This window comes from Mytilus edulis, chromosome 13 (assembly GCF_963676685.1).
Source record: "Mytilus edulis chromosome 13, xbMytEdul2.2, whole genome shotgun sequence".
NCBI classification, from domain to species: domain Eukaryota; kingdom Metazoa; phylum Mollusca; class Bivalvia; order Mytilida; family Mytilidae; genus Mytilus; species Mytilus edulis.
In genome coordinates this window covers 45029953-45050318 of record NC_092356.1, presented here as the reverse complement: position 1 = coordinate 45050318, position 20366 = coordinate 45029953, and the positions used below count along the sequence as shown (strand labels likewise).

Sequence of the window (20366 nt, the reverse complement as noted above, 5' to 3'; positions counted from 1 at the left end):
TGTTTGGCACAACTTTTTGGAATTTCGGGTCCTCAATGTTTTTCAAATTTATACTTATTTGGCTTTATAACTATTTTGATCTGAGCGTCACTGATGAGTTTTATGTAGACGAAACGCGCTTCTGGCGTATCAAATGACAATCCTGGTACCTTTAATAACTAATTAGTTCTAGAGCTATTGCTATTATGCATTAGGGATATGTATGCCTTCAATTAACATATTTTGAATAATTTACTAAATGTCATTAAAATGGTTTATTTTTTCACATGAAAATATAAAATAAATGTAGTTAGCATAACATAATAAATTATAGAATATACAATATGGCATACAATTGTGTAGACTAGGACATTAGACACTATCTTTAGTTGGTCGTATTAATATGTGAATGTTGAGCTTTACCGTTCAGTAAGATTCTTAAATAATCCGTACATAAGAATTCCCATTTAGAACCATTGTCCATAAGTTGCAAAACTTCTTATAATAACTTTAAACGCAATTGTTTCTTTGTAATTGACAACAATTGAATGCAGATATAACAACAAATGTTAATCTCTCTGTAATAGTACAATATTGAATCATTTGCTCTGTTCAAGGAATGATGAACTTGTATTTAAGTAGTCCCTTATTTAACACAAGAGATGATTCAACTATTGTTCTTATTTTTAAACACCATGCATTTCTTCACAGACAAATGGTCCAAGGAACGTAAAGGAAATTAACTATCACATATTTTGTGAGGAAACGCGGTATGTTGAATATGAATTTGAAAGGAATTTTGATTTCTTCAATGACTGGACCTACACTTTAAAAGGTTTAACGTTTAAGATTGTATTTCCCATTTTTACAGAACGTGACAATTTGCCTTCCATGTCCTCTACGTGTAACTGAAATATGCTCTTGATTATGCTTCAGTGAATATTTTAAGTTTTTCTCACAAAAGCACACAACAAATTGAATTTGATCATTGCATTGTAGTCAAACACATTACAATTGTTTCTTTTTCAAGTAATCAATTGTTCTTTGGTTTAAAAGTCTAGTTGTTATTCTTTTTCTGTGGTTCAAATACCATAACATCCTGCAAAAGAAAATACATAAGAAATATAACTTTTTACCATCAATAATGTAATAATTATTTAAAAGTCATTTTTTTGTCATTCTGTTTGCTACAACTGGATGCTTACTATTGCTATCTGATTATTTGTTTGGGTAGCAAATTATTTGGTACTTACAAAATTCAGTGAATACAATTTGTTAATTTATTATTTATATTATCGTACTAAACATACTTAAAACTTAGGTTGTAACAAGTACTCTGTAAAGCACAGATTACTTAAATGTTGATCCAGAGGGTACCTAATAGGAGCTTTTCTTTATGGAATATTTAAATAAACGCAACAGTAGTATACTTCTGTTCCATGACACACATAAACTTGTAGTATTTAGAGTTTATCATCGTTTTTGTTGCAGTAATTGCATGTAAGTGCTAAAAGCATTTACCTTCATCATTGTTATTCATTTGTGATACATTCAAGTGGATAATAGTCGTATTTACTATATAGAGTAAGGCAAATTAAAGTGTTTCGAAAAATTTGACCAAAAATGGCATGTACATCATAGTGTTGTCATATACCAACTTAACATATATATATATATATATACAAATTGTTTATATTCACTGTTATATAACTTACAATCATGAAGCACGCACAGACAAACAAAGCTTTTTCCTTAACGTCCATTCCTGGAACTGTATAAAATATATATTGTATTATTTCATTAAATTCAATAAAATGTGCCATCCGTTTATTAAATCCGTCTCATTGAATTATAAGTGAGCAACGTTTCACTTCTATTGTATTCTTTTAATCTAAGAAAATTTTTTTCCATTGGAGAACATATTATTTTTTATTCAAAATTAAGTATAACAATCCGCAAAAATTCTATCACATATTTTGTTTCTACAAAAAAACTGCATCAGAAAAAGTATTTGACATTATTTGAAAGGAATTATTCATCTTTCAATATTTGATATATATTTCAGGGAGATAACTCTTCAAATCATTAATGCGTTTGTGATTGCTTACAATATATTTATGAAAATGGTTGATACAAACGTAGTGGTGATTTTAAGAGTTATTTCCCCTTAACCTAGGTCTGCAATTCTTAAATGATGTAAATATTTAGAGGTATATCTAATGATAAGAGAATTTAACTTACATTCACAAACTAACAAATCAGCTCTGGTACAACATTCTCTGACCCATCCGGCCCATTTCTTGTAAATTCTTGGACTTAATCGGTTTCCTGATTTGACATCATGAACCTTGAAAAATAACCAATATATTATTTTGTTATTCCTGATATTAAACTTTCTGATTTATCATAGACTGGGATAATATAATTTTGATTATGGTTTAGATTTTTGGAAATTTGGGCTACAATATAAACACAATGATTATATTAACTAATATTTGCATTTATTAAATGCGCATAAAGCGCTTTTTATGCTAACTGAATTGCTTATCATTATAGAAACGCTATGAAAAAAGCAGGTACATAAAACAACTATAGAAATTAATGTTCTCTAATTATTGATAATATCCTTAAATATGAGCAACACCTAAATGATTTCAGAAAGAGCACATAAGTATTCTTACTTTGTCATATATAACAACACTTTTTAAATATAATGTTTAAAGCTATAATTTCGTTACACACTTTCCTATCTATTCTTAATAGTTTCTTTTTAAATATGTTTTTGTTGCTGGTGCTGTCATTATTTCACGCTGATCATACAATTTGGATCAGTACTGTATGGTTAATATCACACCTCAGGAATATAAGTGACATCGTGATTGGTTAAATGCTATCATATGATGAATCCTTTATGAATCCGTAGAGGTCAGTAGGTTTCAAAAGGTATTATGACTTTACGGCTACTATTAATGAAGACGTCATATATTATTAATGCTATTGTATTTCACTGTCAAGTATAGCACATTCACTTACATAAAAACTAATGTCATCGATACAGCAAACACAGAATATTGGGCAACATTTACTCCATATATCATACAGCTTCACACGGTTGGCATCGTATAGTGCTAGATTCATCTTCCATTTGGAACCCCTGAAATCAAAGATCAATTCAATAAGCTTAATTAATCAAACATTCTTGGGTGTTTGTCAAGGATAAAGGGGTTGTTCTACCACTAATGTGCATCCTCAGGTGATTTTTGATGATGTAAATACTTGGCTATTTATATAGGGATTATACGATTACCAGACAAAACAATCATGATTATTTGATTATTTGATAATCAAGGACTGCATGATTATTTGAAAAAACAAGGACTGCATGATTATTTGAAAAAACAAGGACTGCATGATTATTTGATAATCAAGGACTGCATGATTATTTGATAATCAAGGACTACATGATTATTTGATAAACAAGGACTGCATGATTATTTGATAATCAAGGACTGCATGATTATTTGAAAAAACAAGGACTGCATGATTATTTGATAATCAAGGACTGCATGATTATTTGATAATCAAGGACTACATGATTATTTGATAAACAAGGACTGCATGATTATTTGATAATCAAGGACTGCATGATTATTTGAAAAAACAAGGACTGCATGATTATTTGATAATCAAGGACTGCATGATTATTTGATAATCAAGGACTGCATGATTATTTGAAAAAACAAGGACTGCATGATTATTTGATAATCAAGGACTGCATGATTATTTGATAATCAAGGACTACATGATTATTTGATAAACAAGGACTGCATTTGTAATTATTTGATTATTTGATAAATAAGGACTGCATTTGTAATTATTTGATTATTTGATAATCAAGGACTGCATTTGTAATTATTTTATTACATTGTGATTATTTGATTACTTGGACACCCCCATGAGGGGCATCAGTAACAGGCAATATATATATATATATATAATTTCTGGCGTCCGGTGCGCTTTTCTGGATTTAACGCGAACAGTTTATTTCAAAACCACAAAGTTTGACAGCCAAGAATATATGACAAGTATGACATAAACAATTAGAAAGTTAATAAATATCACCAAGGAAGTTAAATAAAAATATAATGTTCCATATGACCAATATGGATCGAAGAAGAATACAAAACATATCTTAGATACACTTTGCATAAGGGAGTTGGAATCCTCGTCTAAATTATTTATTGATTTATCAACGGGGAATTCAGAAAACAAATATAAGAGAACACTCCTACTGAGCTGCTGATAACATCGAGAACTAAAAGTCAACACTCAGGATCATTGACAAGTTAATGCAATTACCACCAAGAAAATTTCGTTTGTCCGAAGCACTTGTCTGCATTAAATATTAGACATGTCAAACTTGTAAATCGCTCCTGTAGAGTTCCGACTGTAGTAGTGAAATTAAATTGAGGTTATCTTTACCTCAGACCCAACCACGATAAACATTGCAGAAACTAACTCATTTCTTATTCTCGTCATAAATGACCATATTAACCCTGATCAAATACCAAATTGGGAACTCGTAAGTGAAGTACCGTCAAAAATGAAACTAACTCATGTTTAATCCTACACTTAAATTAACATACAAATCCTGAACACAAACAGTATCGGGAACTCTAAAGTGCAGAATCGACAAAAAACGAACTAATGGATTATCCTACTCTTTAAACTGAACATATGAACCCTTAAGGAACGTCTATGGAAAATTGATTAAAAAAAAAGAAAATAAAGAAGTTAGAACATAATGATACATTTGAATGAATTGTACAAATGAAAACTTACTATTATAGTTTAATTAACTATTTAACCTTGTTAAAGCAATTAGCACTTGAATTCATATTTGAACGAATTCAGCCTAAAATATAGGGTTTAAACAAGGCAGATAATATACCTAGTGACAACTTATTCTGATCGAAGCGAGGACTTTATTAGTCTAACTTTAAAAATCTTTTATCAAAGGGGAAACAACCATATATAGTTATTAAAATACCATTGTAAAATTCTGTTGATTAAACAGTGGAGGAATACACTTACTGTTGTCTAATATATCCAATCAGATTACCAGGTGGAGCTTCGACGGTCATTTCCCATCCACAATGGTCCCCATTTGCACACCAACAACACCCTGCACAACATTTAAATTCTCTCTCACATTTTATAACTTCCTGTGAAGAAACATCAACTTTTTACTTAATGTAAAATCAATAAAATCTATAAAATAAGTTGTGCATGATACAAATTTAGAAAAATTCTGCTGTAATTGATAACATGGATAATGTAGAATTTCTGTCAGTTTGAACTAATTTTGCAATTAAAAAACAAGCACTGGAAATATTTCCTCGTACAAACCTTACTGTATTAAATGTAAGTAAATAAAGAATCATTTTGGAGTTTGTGACAATGGTGTGTTACTTAAACGCAACTCAAAAATCTGTTCTAAATGGCATTTGGTTCTATCACTAAAAGGGAAAAACGATGTTATAGTGGTTATGACAAGTGTATGATTAAATGTATATAGAAGTTTCATTGTGTCGGCTATTACTAGTATATTCCTTACCCTGCCGTCGTTCATTGTAATGTGCATTTGAAATCCTCGGTTTGGTCCACAGCATATTCTGTTACAACATTCAGATTCTGAAAAATAGGATTTAAATCTTATAGGAAAGAAGATACCAACTGGCAACGGGAAATCAAATATCAGTGAAAGAATGATTGACGGCCTATGAACAGACCAGCCGACATTCAAATTCACACAAAACAAAACACCACACAAAAAACATTGAATGAAGTTGACGCAAAACGCTGCATTTTTTTAAGTAAAATATTTGAGATATCATCTTTTGTAAGATGTATGGGTTATATTGTCTAAAAGCAAAAGTTGTGTCTTTTATGAATTATAGATGTACAGCCATATCAACAGCACTTCATCTAGGTCATGTGTAAATGTTGATAAGCGCTACACGTGAAATCTTTGTTTAGTTGAGTACTAGTATAAGTTGTTTTATATACATTTATATATATATGATCATGTGTAGCTACATAAATCAAAGTGGCAACAATGATAAACTTGCGTATTAGGGGCATGAGCATGTCGATGAACGTTTGTTATCGATATGAACGAACCTTTTCATCTGCTAATTTAGAGGATGCCATGTCTCTCTAGTTACACACGCCACCCTTGCAAGACAAAGGCAGCAAATGGAAATTTTCCGGTCTATTTTTGATAATGACTTAACCGGGTTTAGAGCCCAATTAGCAATGATTAGTGTTGTAAGACTTTAGTAGCTCTCTCAAGGCCAACATACTAACATGAGGACAGAAACATGTCAGTCAATCAACGCCTATAATTATTGATATGAAACCTGATTTTACTAGACGAAAACATATGACTGGATTTTTTTTTTTTGGGCCAGTTCAGCATTTGACAGGTCTTTCTAGCAAAGATACGTCTCACTGTAGCAAAATAGTAGCAGCCAAATTCCAATTTCCAAATCTTTGTTGGTGTTTACTCCACCGAGCTTTGAATCCCGTTTGTGTTTTATGACCTTCTAGATCTCAAGGCGAGTATAATGCCACAAAACGTTAGAGAAGTTGTTGCCTGTACAGCTTGTATAGAGTGAAGCTTTATAAAACACGTCGATTTCCCCGAACTGATCATTGTAACAGTTGTAGAATATTATTTTAATACCTTCTTGTGCAAAATAAGCTCTCTGTCCGCTAGCATTCTCAACGCTGTATCTGTTTGGCACTTCTAAAGCTGTGTTTGTTAAAACTGTGAATAAATAATGTAAAGTTGATCTGTTTTAGAAGTGAGAGAATTGAAAATTTATTGGGGAATGCATCCTTTAAATTGAAAACAAAATATTATATTCACACAAACTCCATACGAATTTATATTCCTTCTAAAACCAAAGACGTATCATTTTAAATACACATTTATTTCCTAACATAAAGTGAGGACATTTTTATGATGTATCATATCTTCCTCTTATCGTTATCAATACGGGATTGAAACCATATATACATTTCTATTAAGATATACATGTTAGCTTATATATATTACATTTAAAAACAAACAAACGAAACAAATAATTATCTGTATATATATATATATTTAAACTTACTTTCTAATAAATCAACTTTCTGATTGAGATAAACTTCGTCCATCTGAGCCAAATATTCAAGTCCAGGAGGGCATCCAATAGGAGCAGCGCCAGAGCTGCTAAACCCACTTTTTTCTTGACCTGAAATGAAATTATATAGCCATATAGCTTCGTTCTAATTAAAATGAATACCATATTCAAAGTTAGAATATAAAATTAGAGGTCAAGTCAAAGTAAAAAGGTCATGTACGCTAACTTATCTTTATAAAGATGTTGCAGACAATAAGGGGCATGTTGAAAGTTAAAGACACCGAAACTTGAATAATATTGTATGTACATTTATGCAGATATATATACTACTTTACTAGTAGTATTTTTTAAATTAAGACTTAATAATTATTATTCAAAACAAACCAGCAATTGGTTAGAACAACTTTAAAATAACATGTACCGATTGTAAATATGTTGCTTTCCTTTTTAATCATTGAAAATGACACCAAAACTGATGTATGATTCATTCTGTGTGTAATAGAATACTGTCTGCAAAAAATAGATTCTACAGCTTAAAAAACTAAAACATTAGTCCAATGCAACCAATAGGTCTTCAACACAGCGAGAAAATCTCGCACCGGATGCGGACTTCAGCTGGTCCTTAAATAAAAAATCCCAATTAAGTCGGACTGTTTGGGCCTTTTAAGCTTTATGACCCTATGAATGTAAAATTATCATATGATAACATTAGAAAATGTTTCGAATTATTGGATTTTAAAAAACTTTTAAATTCTATTACAACAAAATAGTAAAAAAGTAATATTTACATGAAATAAATGCTGATTTATCAAGTTATTGTCATATGTCATGTATGTGATATTATAAATAGTCTAAAATTAAACTCATAACTCTCCAACTCTTTGAAATAGACGATGATGTATGAAAAAAAGTGATAAATCTTCAAGATAAAGGTAAAAAAAAACCATTAACATTGGATTCTTGTTCTTTTGTGAAACAATAGTGTGCCTGTGTCAGCCAACTACAGAATAGTCTTTAAAGCATGCGTACTAACAGTCAAATGTATTATTGAAACGGAACAGGGGGCTGCGCAGAATATTAGTGGAAGATATTTGCAAGCAAAATCGAGGGAATTGTGCAAATGATGATACAAGCATAAAAATAAGCACGAAGCATCATTATTATATACTTTTTAAGAAAAAACTGCTGGATGAAACAAAATCATGTTTTAAAGATGGCCACGTCCTTTTTCAAACATGGCTGTTTTTTCGAGTTCAAAAATACTTATTTTTGTACACAACTTGTTCCTTGACCTTCTTTTGGCGAAAAATAGTTTATGGTTTGGTTGCGACATTCCTTGCATTTGACGTATTTAATAGAAATACATATTTGACTCTTCATGGTTTTGCGCATGTGCGAAAATGTAACAAAACTCACACATAAACATTTGAACTATTTACTATTTACTTGGTGCTTTTTGATTTTTAATGTTATTATGAATTGGTTTGATAAAATTATTTAAGGTTATGAAAAAAATGCGTTTATCAATTTTGCGCATGTGTAATCTATTTATAGACATACAGAGCGATTTGCACCTACTACCAGGGCACACAAATGTAAATCATAGTTCATGTAACAGAGGAGGATTTGAATTTCATAAACATATTTTGGTTGTCATTTCATTCCTCTAAAAATTATACTCTTCTATTCAATAACTGTAATTTCTATGATGCCACTGTTTGAAAACATGCCCATTCAGTTGAATTGATCAATCATACGATGGATAGGTGAAACAAAGTGGTTAAACTTTCAAAATCCTGGCCAAACATCAATTATAGCTGCAGATCAACCACTTTTAGTATTGGGTAAGTAAGTTCAGTATGAATGGCCAGATTTGTACGGAGAAGATAAGGTTATCGTTTTGTTTGGTGGAAAGTACATTAAAATGGCTTGTTTTAAAATTCATGGGGATATATTGCCTGAAAATAGATGGACTTGTGCCTAACTGAAGCCGACATTGCAACACCTAGAGTCACATTATTTTCAGATATATTCAAATAAACCTAGGTATAGACATGCGAATAGGATAACTGCGTGTGTTTTGCTTGAACAATTAATGACTCTGTGTTGTTCGATTATTTGATAGACTGGTGCAAGGAAAGACAGTCATCTTGACCACAGTTTAATATTTGTTGTTCAATTGTATAATTGTGAATTAAAAACTTTTGTTCTTTCGGTGGTACGCCCATTGTATGAGTCAGATATCGTACATAACAAACAGTCCATATCAAGCATGATACCGTAATTTGTTGGTCCAGATTATGAAAAGTATGTTTGGCGGTTACGGATCCATCTCCGAGATATGACTTGCCTTCACGAGCATTTACAACAAGGTGACAATGGTAATTTCACTGTACGTAAGACCAGAAGGTTTTTTTCTTATATCACAATTGATCAGGCACAAATACAGAATAATGCAATTGAGAAGAGCGATGTTGGTACCACCGAAGATCGCCTTGAGACGATGGATGGATGGATATCAGTAGACTGGTAGATGATTTTGAACGAAATAGTGGTTTTAGTCATTCTAAAACAGATGGACGACATCATGAAAACTCTAACGAAAACACAAAATGATTTTTTTTTAAAGTGTCAAAGGCTTTCTAAAGTGATGACCGAGTTTGAAAATCCATCTTCTGATTTTACTTTCTTCTAGAACAGTCGTAAGATTTGTACAAAGAAAATAATTGACTCGGAGGCAGGTGAGATATGTATATAAACTCCAAGATATTGGGTCCGAACAATTCGAAGATCTTTTTAAGTAAATGCAAAACGAAAGAAAATCTGCATTCTATAAGCAGATAAAAAAGAACAATTTCCTATTGTAGCCATAAAATGAAACTGGAAATGGCAATGTCAAAAACCAAAGTTGAAGAACATGAAAAGTTATTGCGATCTCTTTTCTAGACTTTTTATTTCTTGTCAAAGTAGACAGTTTGACTTGGAAGATTTCTTTATCCATGAAAACAAAATTACTTCTCTGTTTTTGTCTACGGATGTCACTTTAAAAAGTTATTAAATCGCAGCAAATGGGTATACTTGAAACATTGTGCGATTTGCAATCAACTGATCCAAATTCTGACGCATTAACCGATTGGTGGTCAGCAATGGTCAATTCCAAGCCACCACATGCAAAACTTTTTGGTGATTATGCAATGGATGTCATACTGCCTCACATAAAATCTTGCACCGATAAGTATTGAAGAGAAGACACTGTATTTGATCATTTAAAGGCTGGACCGCGAAAAATGCAAGGTGCTGGTGCTAGACTGAAAGTTGTTGGTTCTAATAGAACGCCAGGGATTTGGAGTGGTTTTCTTTGTGTAGATGGCAACAAAACGGAATGAATCAAGTTTGTTGCCGACAGAATTGCTTCTTTAGAGACTTATAATTGTTGTTATGTTACTCAAGGTGAAATGTTCTTTGCAATTTCAATACGGATACTTCCCAGCTATCCCTTTATAACCAAGAACAAGCAGATACACGTATGTTTGTCCATGATAAGCTTCCTACGGAAGATGGTTGATAAAAGTAATTTTAAGTAGTACTGATACAGATGTAGTAGTATTAGTATTGCAGATCTCGCAGTATAAGGTATGGACAAAGTGTGGATAGGTTTTTGAGGAAATAAAGACTTTCGATGGCTTCATGTATATGACATATCAAATGTGATTGGTCCTTGTGCAGCTGCTATTATTTCCTTCCATGCATTCTGTGAATGTGACACTGTGTCAGCATTTGGTGGGAAAGTGAATAGGTCAGCTTGGCAGACATTGGAAATATTTCCAGATGTTAAGAATGTTGTTGCTCGCTTTAGTTTTGTATGAAGGCAGAGACATGGACATCATAAAAGCATTTGCTTGCATTATGTACGGCAATATCAACACTTGCTGTTAACAAGGCACAATTTGAATCATTTGTCAGGAAGCAGCGCCCTTATGATGATATTCCCCCTACAAGATGGTCTCTTCCGGCTCACATCGAAAGAGAAGCATATCAAAGTGGGCTCAACCGGATGTGTGCATTCGACAGGTACACATACAATGTACCAAGTCATAAACACTGGGTTTGGATGAAAGAAAAACAAGCACTGACAGTTGGAAACCAAAATGAACTTCTTTGGCTGCAATTGCACCCTCGTATCAGATCAGAATCTTTTGAAAAGCGGATGCAAAAATTCAAGCGTTGTTGATAACTGTAAACGATTCCATATATATGCCTACCTTGTATGCGTTTGTGTTAGCAACTGACAGATAATATTACGGAATGCAAACTATCTTTTTTCTAACCAAATTAGGTATTTTAACTTAACAAATTAAGTGATAACTCTTTTAAATTAGAAGAAAATGAAAAAATAATGAAACTTTAAACGTTTTTGTCGCCATTTTGGAACCGGAAATTACTTTTTCGTCGTGAATGTATTGTGTCATCGTACTTAAGGAACAGTAATCTACGTTTTATCAAAACTTGCATTGGATTATACCTACAACACAGCTTTCAAGGGACTTACGAAATATAGCCGTTTTCAACGTTTTTACCACCATTTTGGAACCGGAAGTTATTTTCGTTTTATCAAACCATACTTTGTATTAAACCTAAACACACAGCTTTTATAGGATATACGAAACGTAGCCATTTTAAACGTCATTGCCGCCATTTTTTTTTACCGGAAGTAACTTTTTCGTCATTTATGTATTATTTTATCGTACTTTAGGAACTGTTATTTACGTTTTATTAAAATTGACTTTGAATTATACCTATAGCAAAGCTTTCAACGGATTTACGAAATGTAATGAATTGGATATGACGCCATTTTTAAAATGCGCGGTGGCCATCTTGAAAAAATGAAAAAGTTTTATGGCCAGCAGCTGATTTTTTTTAATCATCGTTTAGTCAACCTCTTTACATGCTTGTATCACGATTTGCACAATTATCTCTACAATATCTCCCACTATATTGGGTAGTGGTTGAAAGAAAAGCAATATCTGAGGGTAATGTGATTATGTGCATTCAACGTCTACCTATCCGCGACCCAAAAAATCTTAATTTACTTCAATAATGTTTCAGGTAATATTAATTGGTAAGATAATTATATAGAGCTACATTTTGTTTTAATTGTTTCTATAATTAATACTTTTCCGTATCGGACATTTATCCTATAGTTTTATGATTAATTACACTGGTACCAACTGTATCTTTTTAGTTTCATAACTTGACATTCCATTCGAATTTATCGAATTGCTTTATATTAATAGTAAGCTTTTTAGTATATTAAGGTAACCATTGTTTTTTTTGTTAAAACAGGAAAAAAGGAAAATGCATAAAAATAAATCACTTTGTGAATATAAATTCAATAGTCTTGTATCGGATATGTTCTGTTATAGATCCAAATCTTATCAAAGTGTATAACATAAACAATACTGTGCTTCGAGGTATTATTTACAATTTCAGTGACCTATATTCAGGAAAAGGCAAGTATTGTTCAATTATCTAAAGCAAATATTATTTTGGTATGAGTTGGGTTTTTTTTAGCCATTTTACTCACCTACAATTGAGGAATATCCAGCAAATCTGGCCCCTCCTAGGACTAGGCAATGTATTTGTAGTTTGATATATTAAAAAGATATTCATTGATACTGCTTTTTAAAATGAGAATGTATATACTTCGCAACTCCTTTTATTTAAACAAATGATAACTTGATTTACCGTTTTATACTATACATTTTATGCATGTACAATGTAGATATAAGAAGTTGTGGTATGAGTGCCAGTGAGACAATTCTGCACCGAAGTCACAATTTAAAAAACAAATGAACCAGTAGATTACGTCAAAGTACAGCCTTCAACACGGAGCCTTGGCTCACACCGAACAGCAAATTATAAAAGGGCCCCAAAAATGACTAATGCAAAACCATTCAAACAGGAAACCAACGGTCTAATCTATATAAAAAACGAGAAACACTTATGAACCAAATCAACAAACGACAACCACTGAACAAAAGATATGCCCGTTTTTGTTTTCATGAATTATAGCCGTATTGAAAAAGTGACGGTACATGTAATATATCGATCGGATGTCAATAAGGAGCAGAAGAAAGAAAACAAAAATCGACTTTTAGGAGGTCCCTATTGCAAGCCCGTTTTATAAGTATAAGACTGGTTGTCTTGTCTTTATATTTTCTGTGTTAAGATTTGATGACTGTGGTCTGCACATCTTTTAGTTGTTTCTTTGTGTATGTTTCATGAATTTCCTTAAAGTTTATAGAACGCCAGGATTTGTTTCATAAAATCTTAAATCATATCAAATTGAGAAATATTGTTCAATAATACTAAATTGCCTTTATTACCAATGTTCAGAATGACCTTTTACGTGTACAGAACATAACTAAAAGTCGATGACCTGGCCTGTGAAGAGTCAATATACTATGAACTAGTAATTGCTGGGTGGAAACATACATTCAGGAATTTTCAGATTCCGATTATAGCAACACGATAATGTAAAAGAAATCTAAAAAGCCATTGTATATAATGTACATAATTGGCCAGTGTACGTTGATAGTTTTACTCTACGACGTTATCGATCCTTGTAGTATAACACCTATACAAATGACCACAGCATTGTTTTTGATCCAGGTGTAGTTTAAGTTTGGCATTCTAAACATGTGCATGTATTAGTTAAATATTTGTTAACTACAAACACATAAATATTTATTAATACTTGGACCAAACCCATTTCTGAGCTAACTTTTTATTTTAGCTCAAGTACGCAATAAATAATGTATACCCTAATATGTTTGAAGATATATAATGAGTTTTGTGTGTAAATGAGGCGAGCAGCCTGTAGATCTACACAAGGCTGATGAAAAAAATATCTTAAATCGATATACAGCCACAACATAAAATATGGGAGATTTTGTAAGATTGTGAATGAGACAACTTGGCTATTTGTTAAATCGCAAATGTGTGTTTATAAGCAAATCAAAGGTCATTATACGGCCCTAGTGGACAGAACCCAATGGCATACTACCATAGATTAAAGCATAAAAGGTTCTAAATTATGTTGCAAATATGTTTATAAAAGAGGGACGAAAGATACCAAAGGGACAGACAAACTCATAAATCTAAAACAAACTGACAACGCCATGGCTTATAAACTATGGCCAGTTTTTTGCCAGTATAACGTATAAGATCGTATAAGGTAAAAAGAAAAAAATGCAAGAGAAATTCTCTCTCTTTCTGTACCAAGTGGATTTTAATATAACATTGAAAGTATTTAAATTTATTTATTGTATGGGATATTAATTATAATCTTTCAGCTCGTCATAATCTATTTAAATATTCACAGAGTAAAGTTTATCGACAAATATTTATGGGAATTGACATTGTTAAAATATAATAATCTTGGTTTATTAAATCTATCTTATTATTCAATGTACAGTTTTTGTACTCGTCTATATAATACATGTACATGGACCATAAAGCATCTATACGATAATGGCTTATTCTTTTCTTGCCACTGTTTTAACTTGACCTTTGAATGTACTTAATTATGCTGTACAATGAACTTTATTTTATTAACCACATGTCTGTATGGATATATAGCTTTCATGGATACAAGCAGAATTTAAATTCCATTTACATACATGTCCAAACGGTTGCGACAAGAAACAAATGTATTCGCATGTTAGGGCAACGTTCCCTCTGCTTTTCGTTTAATTAGGATCTTAATTGAGTCTTCTCGTTTGTTTTTGTGTTTAAATGTGTGTTACTTACCAGGCTGTGAGGTTACTGCGCTAGACATCTTTGTTTTTTAAATTAAGTTCTGAAAATAAAAACAGAGAATTGTTTACCAATATTATAAAATTAAGTTTATTTCTTGTACTGCCATCCGCCCTGAAATGTTATTATTATAGGTATTATATAGTATTATATGAAATTGGTATTTCTTTTTACAAATGAAATATGGTGTTTTTACTGCCAAAAATTGCAATGAAATTTTATTAAAGACAAAATGGATTTTATATTCATAATATATATGACTTGTAACTGTATTATATTTATAAAGATTGGTTTATAGTCTCTCATAACTCTTATAGAGTGGGTCTTGTTGTTAACCTGTGTATAACTATGCTGTTTATTTTATCTGTAACAAGTGGTGATACTTTAATAAAGTTATATATTACAGTTGATAACTGTTCCTAATTGTGGTAGTACGTGCGTTTTAAAATGCATTTGTTTGTAATAAAATTGAGAATGGAAATGGGGAATGTGTCAAAGAGACAACAACCCGACCATAGACTGACTGAGTTGAAAAAAAGATTGTTTAGTCCTAAAATAAATTAGTTAATCCGAGTTTTTATGCATGCAGTGTCTTAGGTCAGGAATCTGTCTCTGTTAGATTTAAATGTATTGTCAGCTAAGAAAGTTGTTGTTGATTGCATGAGTTTCTTAGCTGACAAGTTTGGTAGGCTTTGTTAAACGGCATGATTTTAATGTTTTGTTATAAGGAAAGTTGTTGTTGCAGATTGCACTTTTTTTTTTGGTAGTCTTTATAAACTTATTCTCTAACTTTGAAGTCTCGGATCGATTTAATGATAACAATAAACATTATGGTATCGGCATTTGTCTATTGATGATGACACAATTATGTTCCCGAGAGGAATTTCCTTTTTGTGTCGTTGGGGCTGCTGTCTAACTGACGTTTACCCCCACATCTCCTTTCAATCATTTTTTGATTGAGTTAAGCCTGCCAATTGATATTTTATCGTGTGTTTTTCTATGTTGTGATGTTATGCTATTGTTTCAGAAAAAGGGAGAAGGTTTGGATCCATTAAAACGTTTAATCCCGCTGCAAATGTTTGCACCTGTCCTAAGTCAGGAATCTGATGTACAGTAGTTGTCGTTTGTTTATGTAATTTATACGTGTTTCTCGTTTCTCGGTTTTTTTTATTTATAGATTAGACCGTAGGTTTTCCCGTTTGAATGGTTTTACACTAGTTATTTTGAGGCCCTTTATAGCTTGTTGTTCGGTGTGAACCAAGGCTCCGTGTTGAAGGCCGTACATTGACCTATACTGTTTTACCTTTTTTAAATTGTTATTTGGATGGAGAGTTGTCTCATTGGCACCCACACCATATCTTCCTATATCTATGAATAACCATTGATGTAAAATCTAAGACCAATTTATTTATACAGCAACGGGAAAAGACTGATATTTACATAAAAAATTATAATAAAGATGAAAGTTTTGATAAACCAAAATACTGAACCTGATTTATTAAGCAATGGAAAAAGACTGATATTTACATAATTAAGATACAAATTTTGATAAACGTTACAAATATATACTAAACAGTTTATCTGAACTTTTGAATTTTTGCATCTGGTATATTATAAAAAAAAAAAAAAAAAGTCGAACAACCATTTTCCTTTTTTTCTTTACGATTACCTCCTTGGTATAACAAACAACGAGTTTTGATAGGCTATAACATGTCTTCTTAGAGAAAATATCTTGTGCTCTACAGTGTAAACGTTGACGGGATGCCCGTGGGTCTAGTCTAAAGAATTAATAGTTTCCTATTCTTGACGAATTATCTTATATTAATTCGTCCTAAAAATGCTAGCAATATTTTCCGCCACACAATTGAAAAATAATTTACTCGCCCTTGTTTAAATATATAAACAGGTTTTAATACCTTTATGACCCGACAATTGTTCGTTCAAAGTTCATATTTAGGATTTTGTATATTTTTATAATATTTGCTTTTTATCAATTATTCCGAGTCCTCATTGCGTTTTAATAATTTATTAGTTTATTGTATTTTACGCTATTCCAAAGTTACTTGTATTTTACACTTAACTATAATCCTTTTATTCAGATTAATTATCAAAGATTTATATCCGTCTTTATGATAAAAGGTTCTGTAACAAAGAATATAGATAAATTGACACTAAGTGATAACTGCCGAAAGCCATTCTTGACAAACTTATACGAAGCATGTTTTAATCCTTAATCCCCGCTTTCGGCAAAACGCTAATTTATATTATTTAATAAAAAGATATTTGATTGGTTCATTTTCCGTATGTCTTTTGAATTTGTATTTTATATTTGTTTTTATGTTGTTATTCAGTTATGTTTTGATATTTGAAATATATGGATGTGAAATAAATATGTAAACTTTCCAGCGACTTGGACTTTATCTCAACTACCGCTTGTTTCCCCCAGAAACTAATTAACATGACAGAGGTGACCAACAACCTGGTCATACCTTGATCAACTATGTTATTAACCCTTTAATCACTTTATCTTTACAATGATTAGTGTAATATATGTATTCGTTATCAAATGATCGATTTTGTCTCAAGAGAAATTCAACGAATATATTTTTGTCAGTAAAAAGTAATTGAATATCAACGAAAAGTGTAACTAGAGAAGAATTTCTAGTTATATTTTTTTAACCTTATACATGTTATGGAAAATATTGTATTCAACAAAATAAATAACAGTCAATTAATACACATTCAAGTAAAAATAAATACTTTACTGATAATATATGTGTTTAACATGTACACTGACCACAGGGGTTTGTTACAATTTGCCGGGTTTACTATCCATACGAACCCAGACATTTTTTTTAACAATTTGCCGGCTGTACTATTAATATTTTTCAGGGTTCGTATGGATAGTAAACCCGGCAAATTGTAACAGACCCCTGTGCACTGACCATGCATCAAATGACCAGCGATCAGACACTATGAAAGTGGTGATATAAAAAGACCAATATATTTATTCATTAAAATTTATTTAGATAAAAAAAAATTCAAAATATTCATATATCATTGAGTTTAAGATGAAAGTTGACATCTTACCTGAAGACTGTTTACAGATGATCTGAATGTACCTGTTAAAAATGTATAAACAGGTAGAATATACTATATATAGGTCAGTCTCGGTACTTATATCTTATATAAACATCCAATTTCGTAATAGCGATCAGTACGTCATTTGAAACAATTTCTTTTTTATATTTTTTTTGCAATGTTAACATTCACACACGCGCACTTTATTATTTAAGGATAAGGATCCTGTATGATTATCCTTGAGTTGATACGAGGGTTGAAAAACTCTGTACGTTTAAAAATAGATCACAATGAAAGGTATTTCAATTGAGTATGATATATATCTTATAAATAAAAGCACATGACCGGTATTTTGAAATAAGTCACAAGATCGATCGATCGATCGGTCTAAATTGTGAGGCTAATTTCTAGACTGCAGCTTGGTCAGTCTATAATGTTTTATACATATGATGCTTTAATATATCATGTCCAAGATTGCAAACATATCAAAATATTAATTGAAAAATCATGAGTGGAGAAACTTTCATATAGTGGGGCTCGCCGACCTCACAAGATCTTTTAATTAAGGTTAATCATGTAACACATGAACAAATATGACTGTACGTATCTACACATCAAAAACTACTCTGAGAAGAGACTGACCTGTGCGATTAAAAACTTGTAATGCCTGACAACCACTTGATTTATAAAATTTAAATGCATTTTGTGTTTCAAAAAAAGTTTTCCAAATCCACAGACATTCTGTACTCAGAGCAGTTTTTGAGGTGTAAATTATACAGCCATTTTTTACCATTTGATATGATGAACCTTAACTAAATTAACTTTGTGTTCAGATACATGTAATCTCAGGTCAGTCTGATTAAAACAATGAATATCTCAAAGTTCTCATCATCCCATATTGGCTACAACAACAAATAAAAAGATGAGAAATAAATTGACGAAAAGCTGTTTATCGACTTTTTATGATTTGAACAGTTTTCATGTGACTATTCAAACAAAATACGAATTAATGAAGTACTGATTATTAGTTACTTAACTTCCAGTGGCAAATTTATCGTGTATGTTCAGGACGAGAACAAATTAACAACAATACAGGCAATATTGTAGGCAAGTCTACAAACTGAAACATTATGGCATTGCTCACATCACTCTAAAATGGATAGAAGATTTCCTCACATCCCGCACACAAACAGTCATTATTGATGGTGTCCAGTCAGACAAAATTAATGTAACATCTGGTGTTCCCCAAGGAACAGTTTTGGGACCGATTCTGTTTGTTGTATATATAAACGACTTTAATGAATACATCAAACACAGTACCCTAAGATTATTTGCAGATGACAGTATAATTTATAAAACAATACGAAACAAAGAAGACACACAAAAACTGCAAGAAGACCTCACATCAGCAGCAAAATGGAAGAAGGACTGGCTCATGTCATTCCATCCAGACAAGTGTTCAGTCCTTCAGATAACAACCAAGAAAAACCCATTAAAATTTGACTATACTCTCCACCAACGTGTACTGCAAAAAGAAACAGCCACAAAATATCTGGACATAACTATACAGACTGAACTAAAATGGAACAAACATGTAAACAACATCACAGCTGCAGCCACACAAAAGCTGAACTAAGGCAGCAACCATTTGATTTTCTGGGGGGGGCTATGGTTTTTTTTTCTGGACAAATTATTTTTTTCGCCTGTGGCGAAAAACAATCTATTTTTTTCGCGACAAGTCGAAAACAATTTTTTTCTTTCAATTTTAGCATTACATATAGTGGCAGCTGAGGGTGAAACAAACAATTTTTTTTTCTCAGAATCAAAAACAAATTATTTTTTTCTCCAAAAACTGGAAACAAACTTTTTTTTCCAAAAAAAACCATAGCCCCCCCCAGAAAATCAAATGGTTGCTGCCTAAAGAAATTTAAAGGTTAATTCAAAAACATTTAAAGAAAAAGCTTACATAGCACTAGTAAGACCAAAGCTAGAATACAGCAGCTGCGTCTAGTACCCACATACCAAATCAGAAACACACCAACTTGAGATGGTCCAGCGCAGAGCAGCAAGGTACACATGCAACAGATACCATAAAATTATTGTTTAAAATGTATTTTTTATGTGTTTTCCTTTGTTATATCCACCATTGCTTTGTATTGTTTGTATATATGTAAATATTGTATTCCTCTTGTTACACGTATGTATTGTGTCTGACTGATCAAATAAAAGTTGAAAAAGTATGTTGATGGAGTGCTGAATTATAAAGAAGAAGAAGTCCTGTAATAGAGATCGGGA

The 20366-nt window shown here is 31.7% G+C and overlaps 1 protein-coding gene across 3 annotated transcripts; it reads right to left on the bottom strand.

Annotated features, from left to right (window-relative positions):
* Positions 1-239: 239 nt before the first annotated feature.
* On the bottom strand, positions 240-18374 carry LOC139502216 (phospholipid scramblase 1-like). 3 transcript variants are annotated; one of them, XM_071291649.1, is made up of 10 exons: positions 18081-18374; positions 14985-15033; positions 7164-7283; positions 6728-6811; positions 5597-5673; positions 5074-5204; positions 3013-3133; positions 2221-2326; positions 1695-1750; positions 240-1078 (listed from the first exon to the last, which is right to left on the bottom strand). In XM_071291649.1, exons 2-10 carry the CDS (start codon positions 15010-15012, stop codon positions 1037-1039), a joined length of 765 nt encoding a protein of 254 aa, XP_071147750.1. In that variant the 5' UTR covers positions 15013-15033; positions 18081-18374; the 3' UTR covers positions 240-1036. The 3 variants fall into 3 exon arrangements, with proteins under 3 accessions (XP_071147750.1, XP_071147747.1, XP_071147748.1); XM_071291646.1 differs by lacking the exon at positions 18081-18374 and adding an exon at positions 12757-12798 and having other exon boundaries at positions 14985-15040; XM_071291647.1 differs by lacking the exon at positions 18081-18374 and having other exon boundaries at positions 14985-15104.
* Positions 18375-20366: the final 1992 nt, after the last annotated feature.

Excerpts from the sequence above, each read along its gene's own strand:
- LOC139502216 (XM_071291646.1), bottom strand. The coding sequence starts at position 15,012 with ATGTCTAGCGCAGTAACCTCACAGCCTG. Across the intron at positions 3,134-5,073 it reads ATTGGATATATTAGACAACA|GGGTTCCAAATGGAAGATGA; the intron begins GTAAGTGTATTC and ends CTTTGATTTCAG. Across the intron at positions 1,751-2,220 it reads TGATTTGTTAGTTTGTGAAT|TTCCAGGAATGGACGTTAAG; the intron begins GTAAGTTAAATT and ends TATTTTATACAG.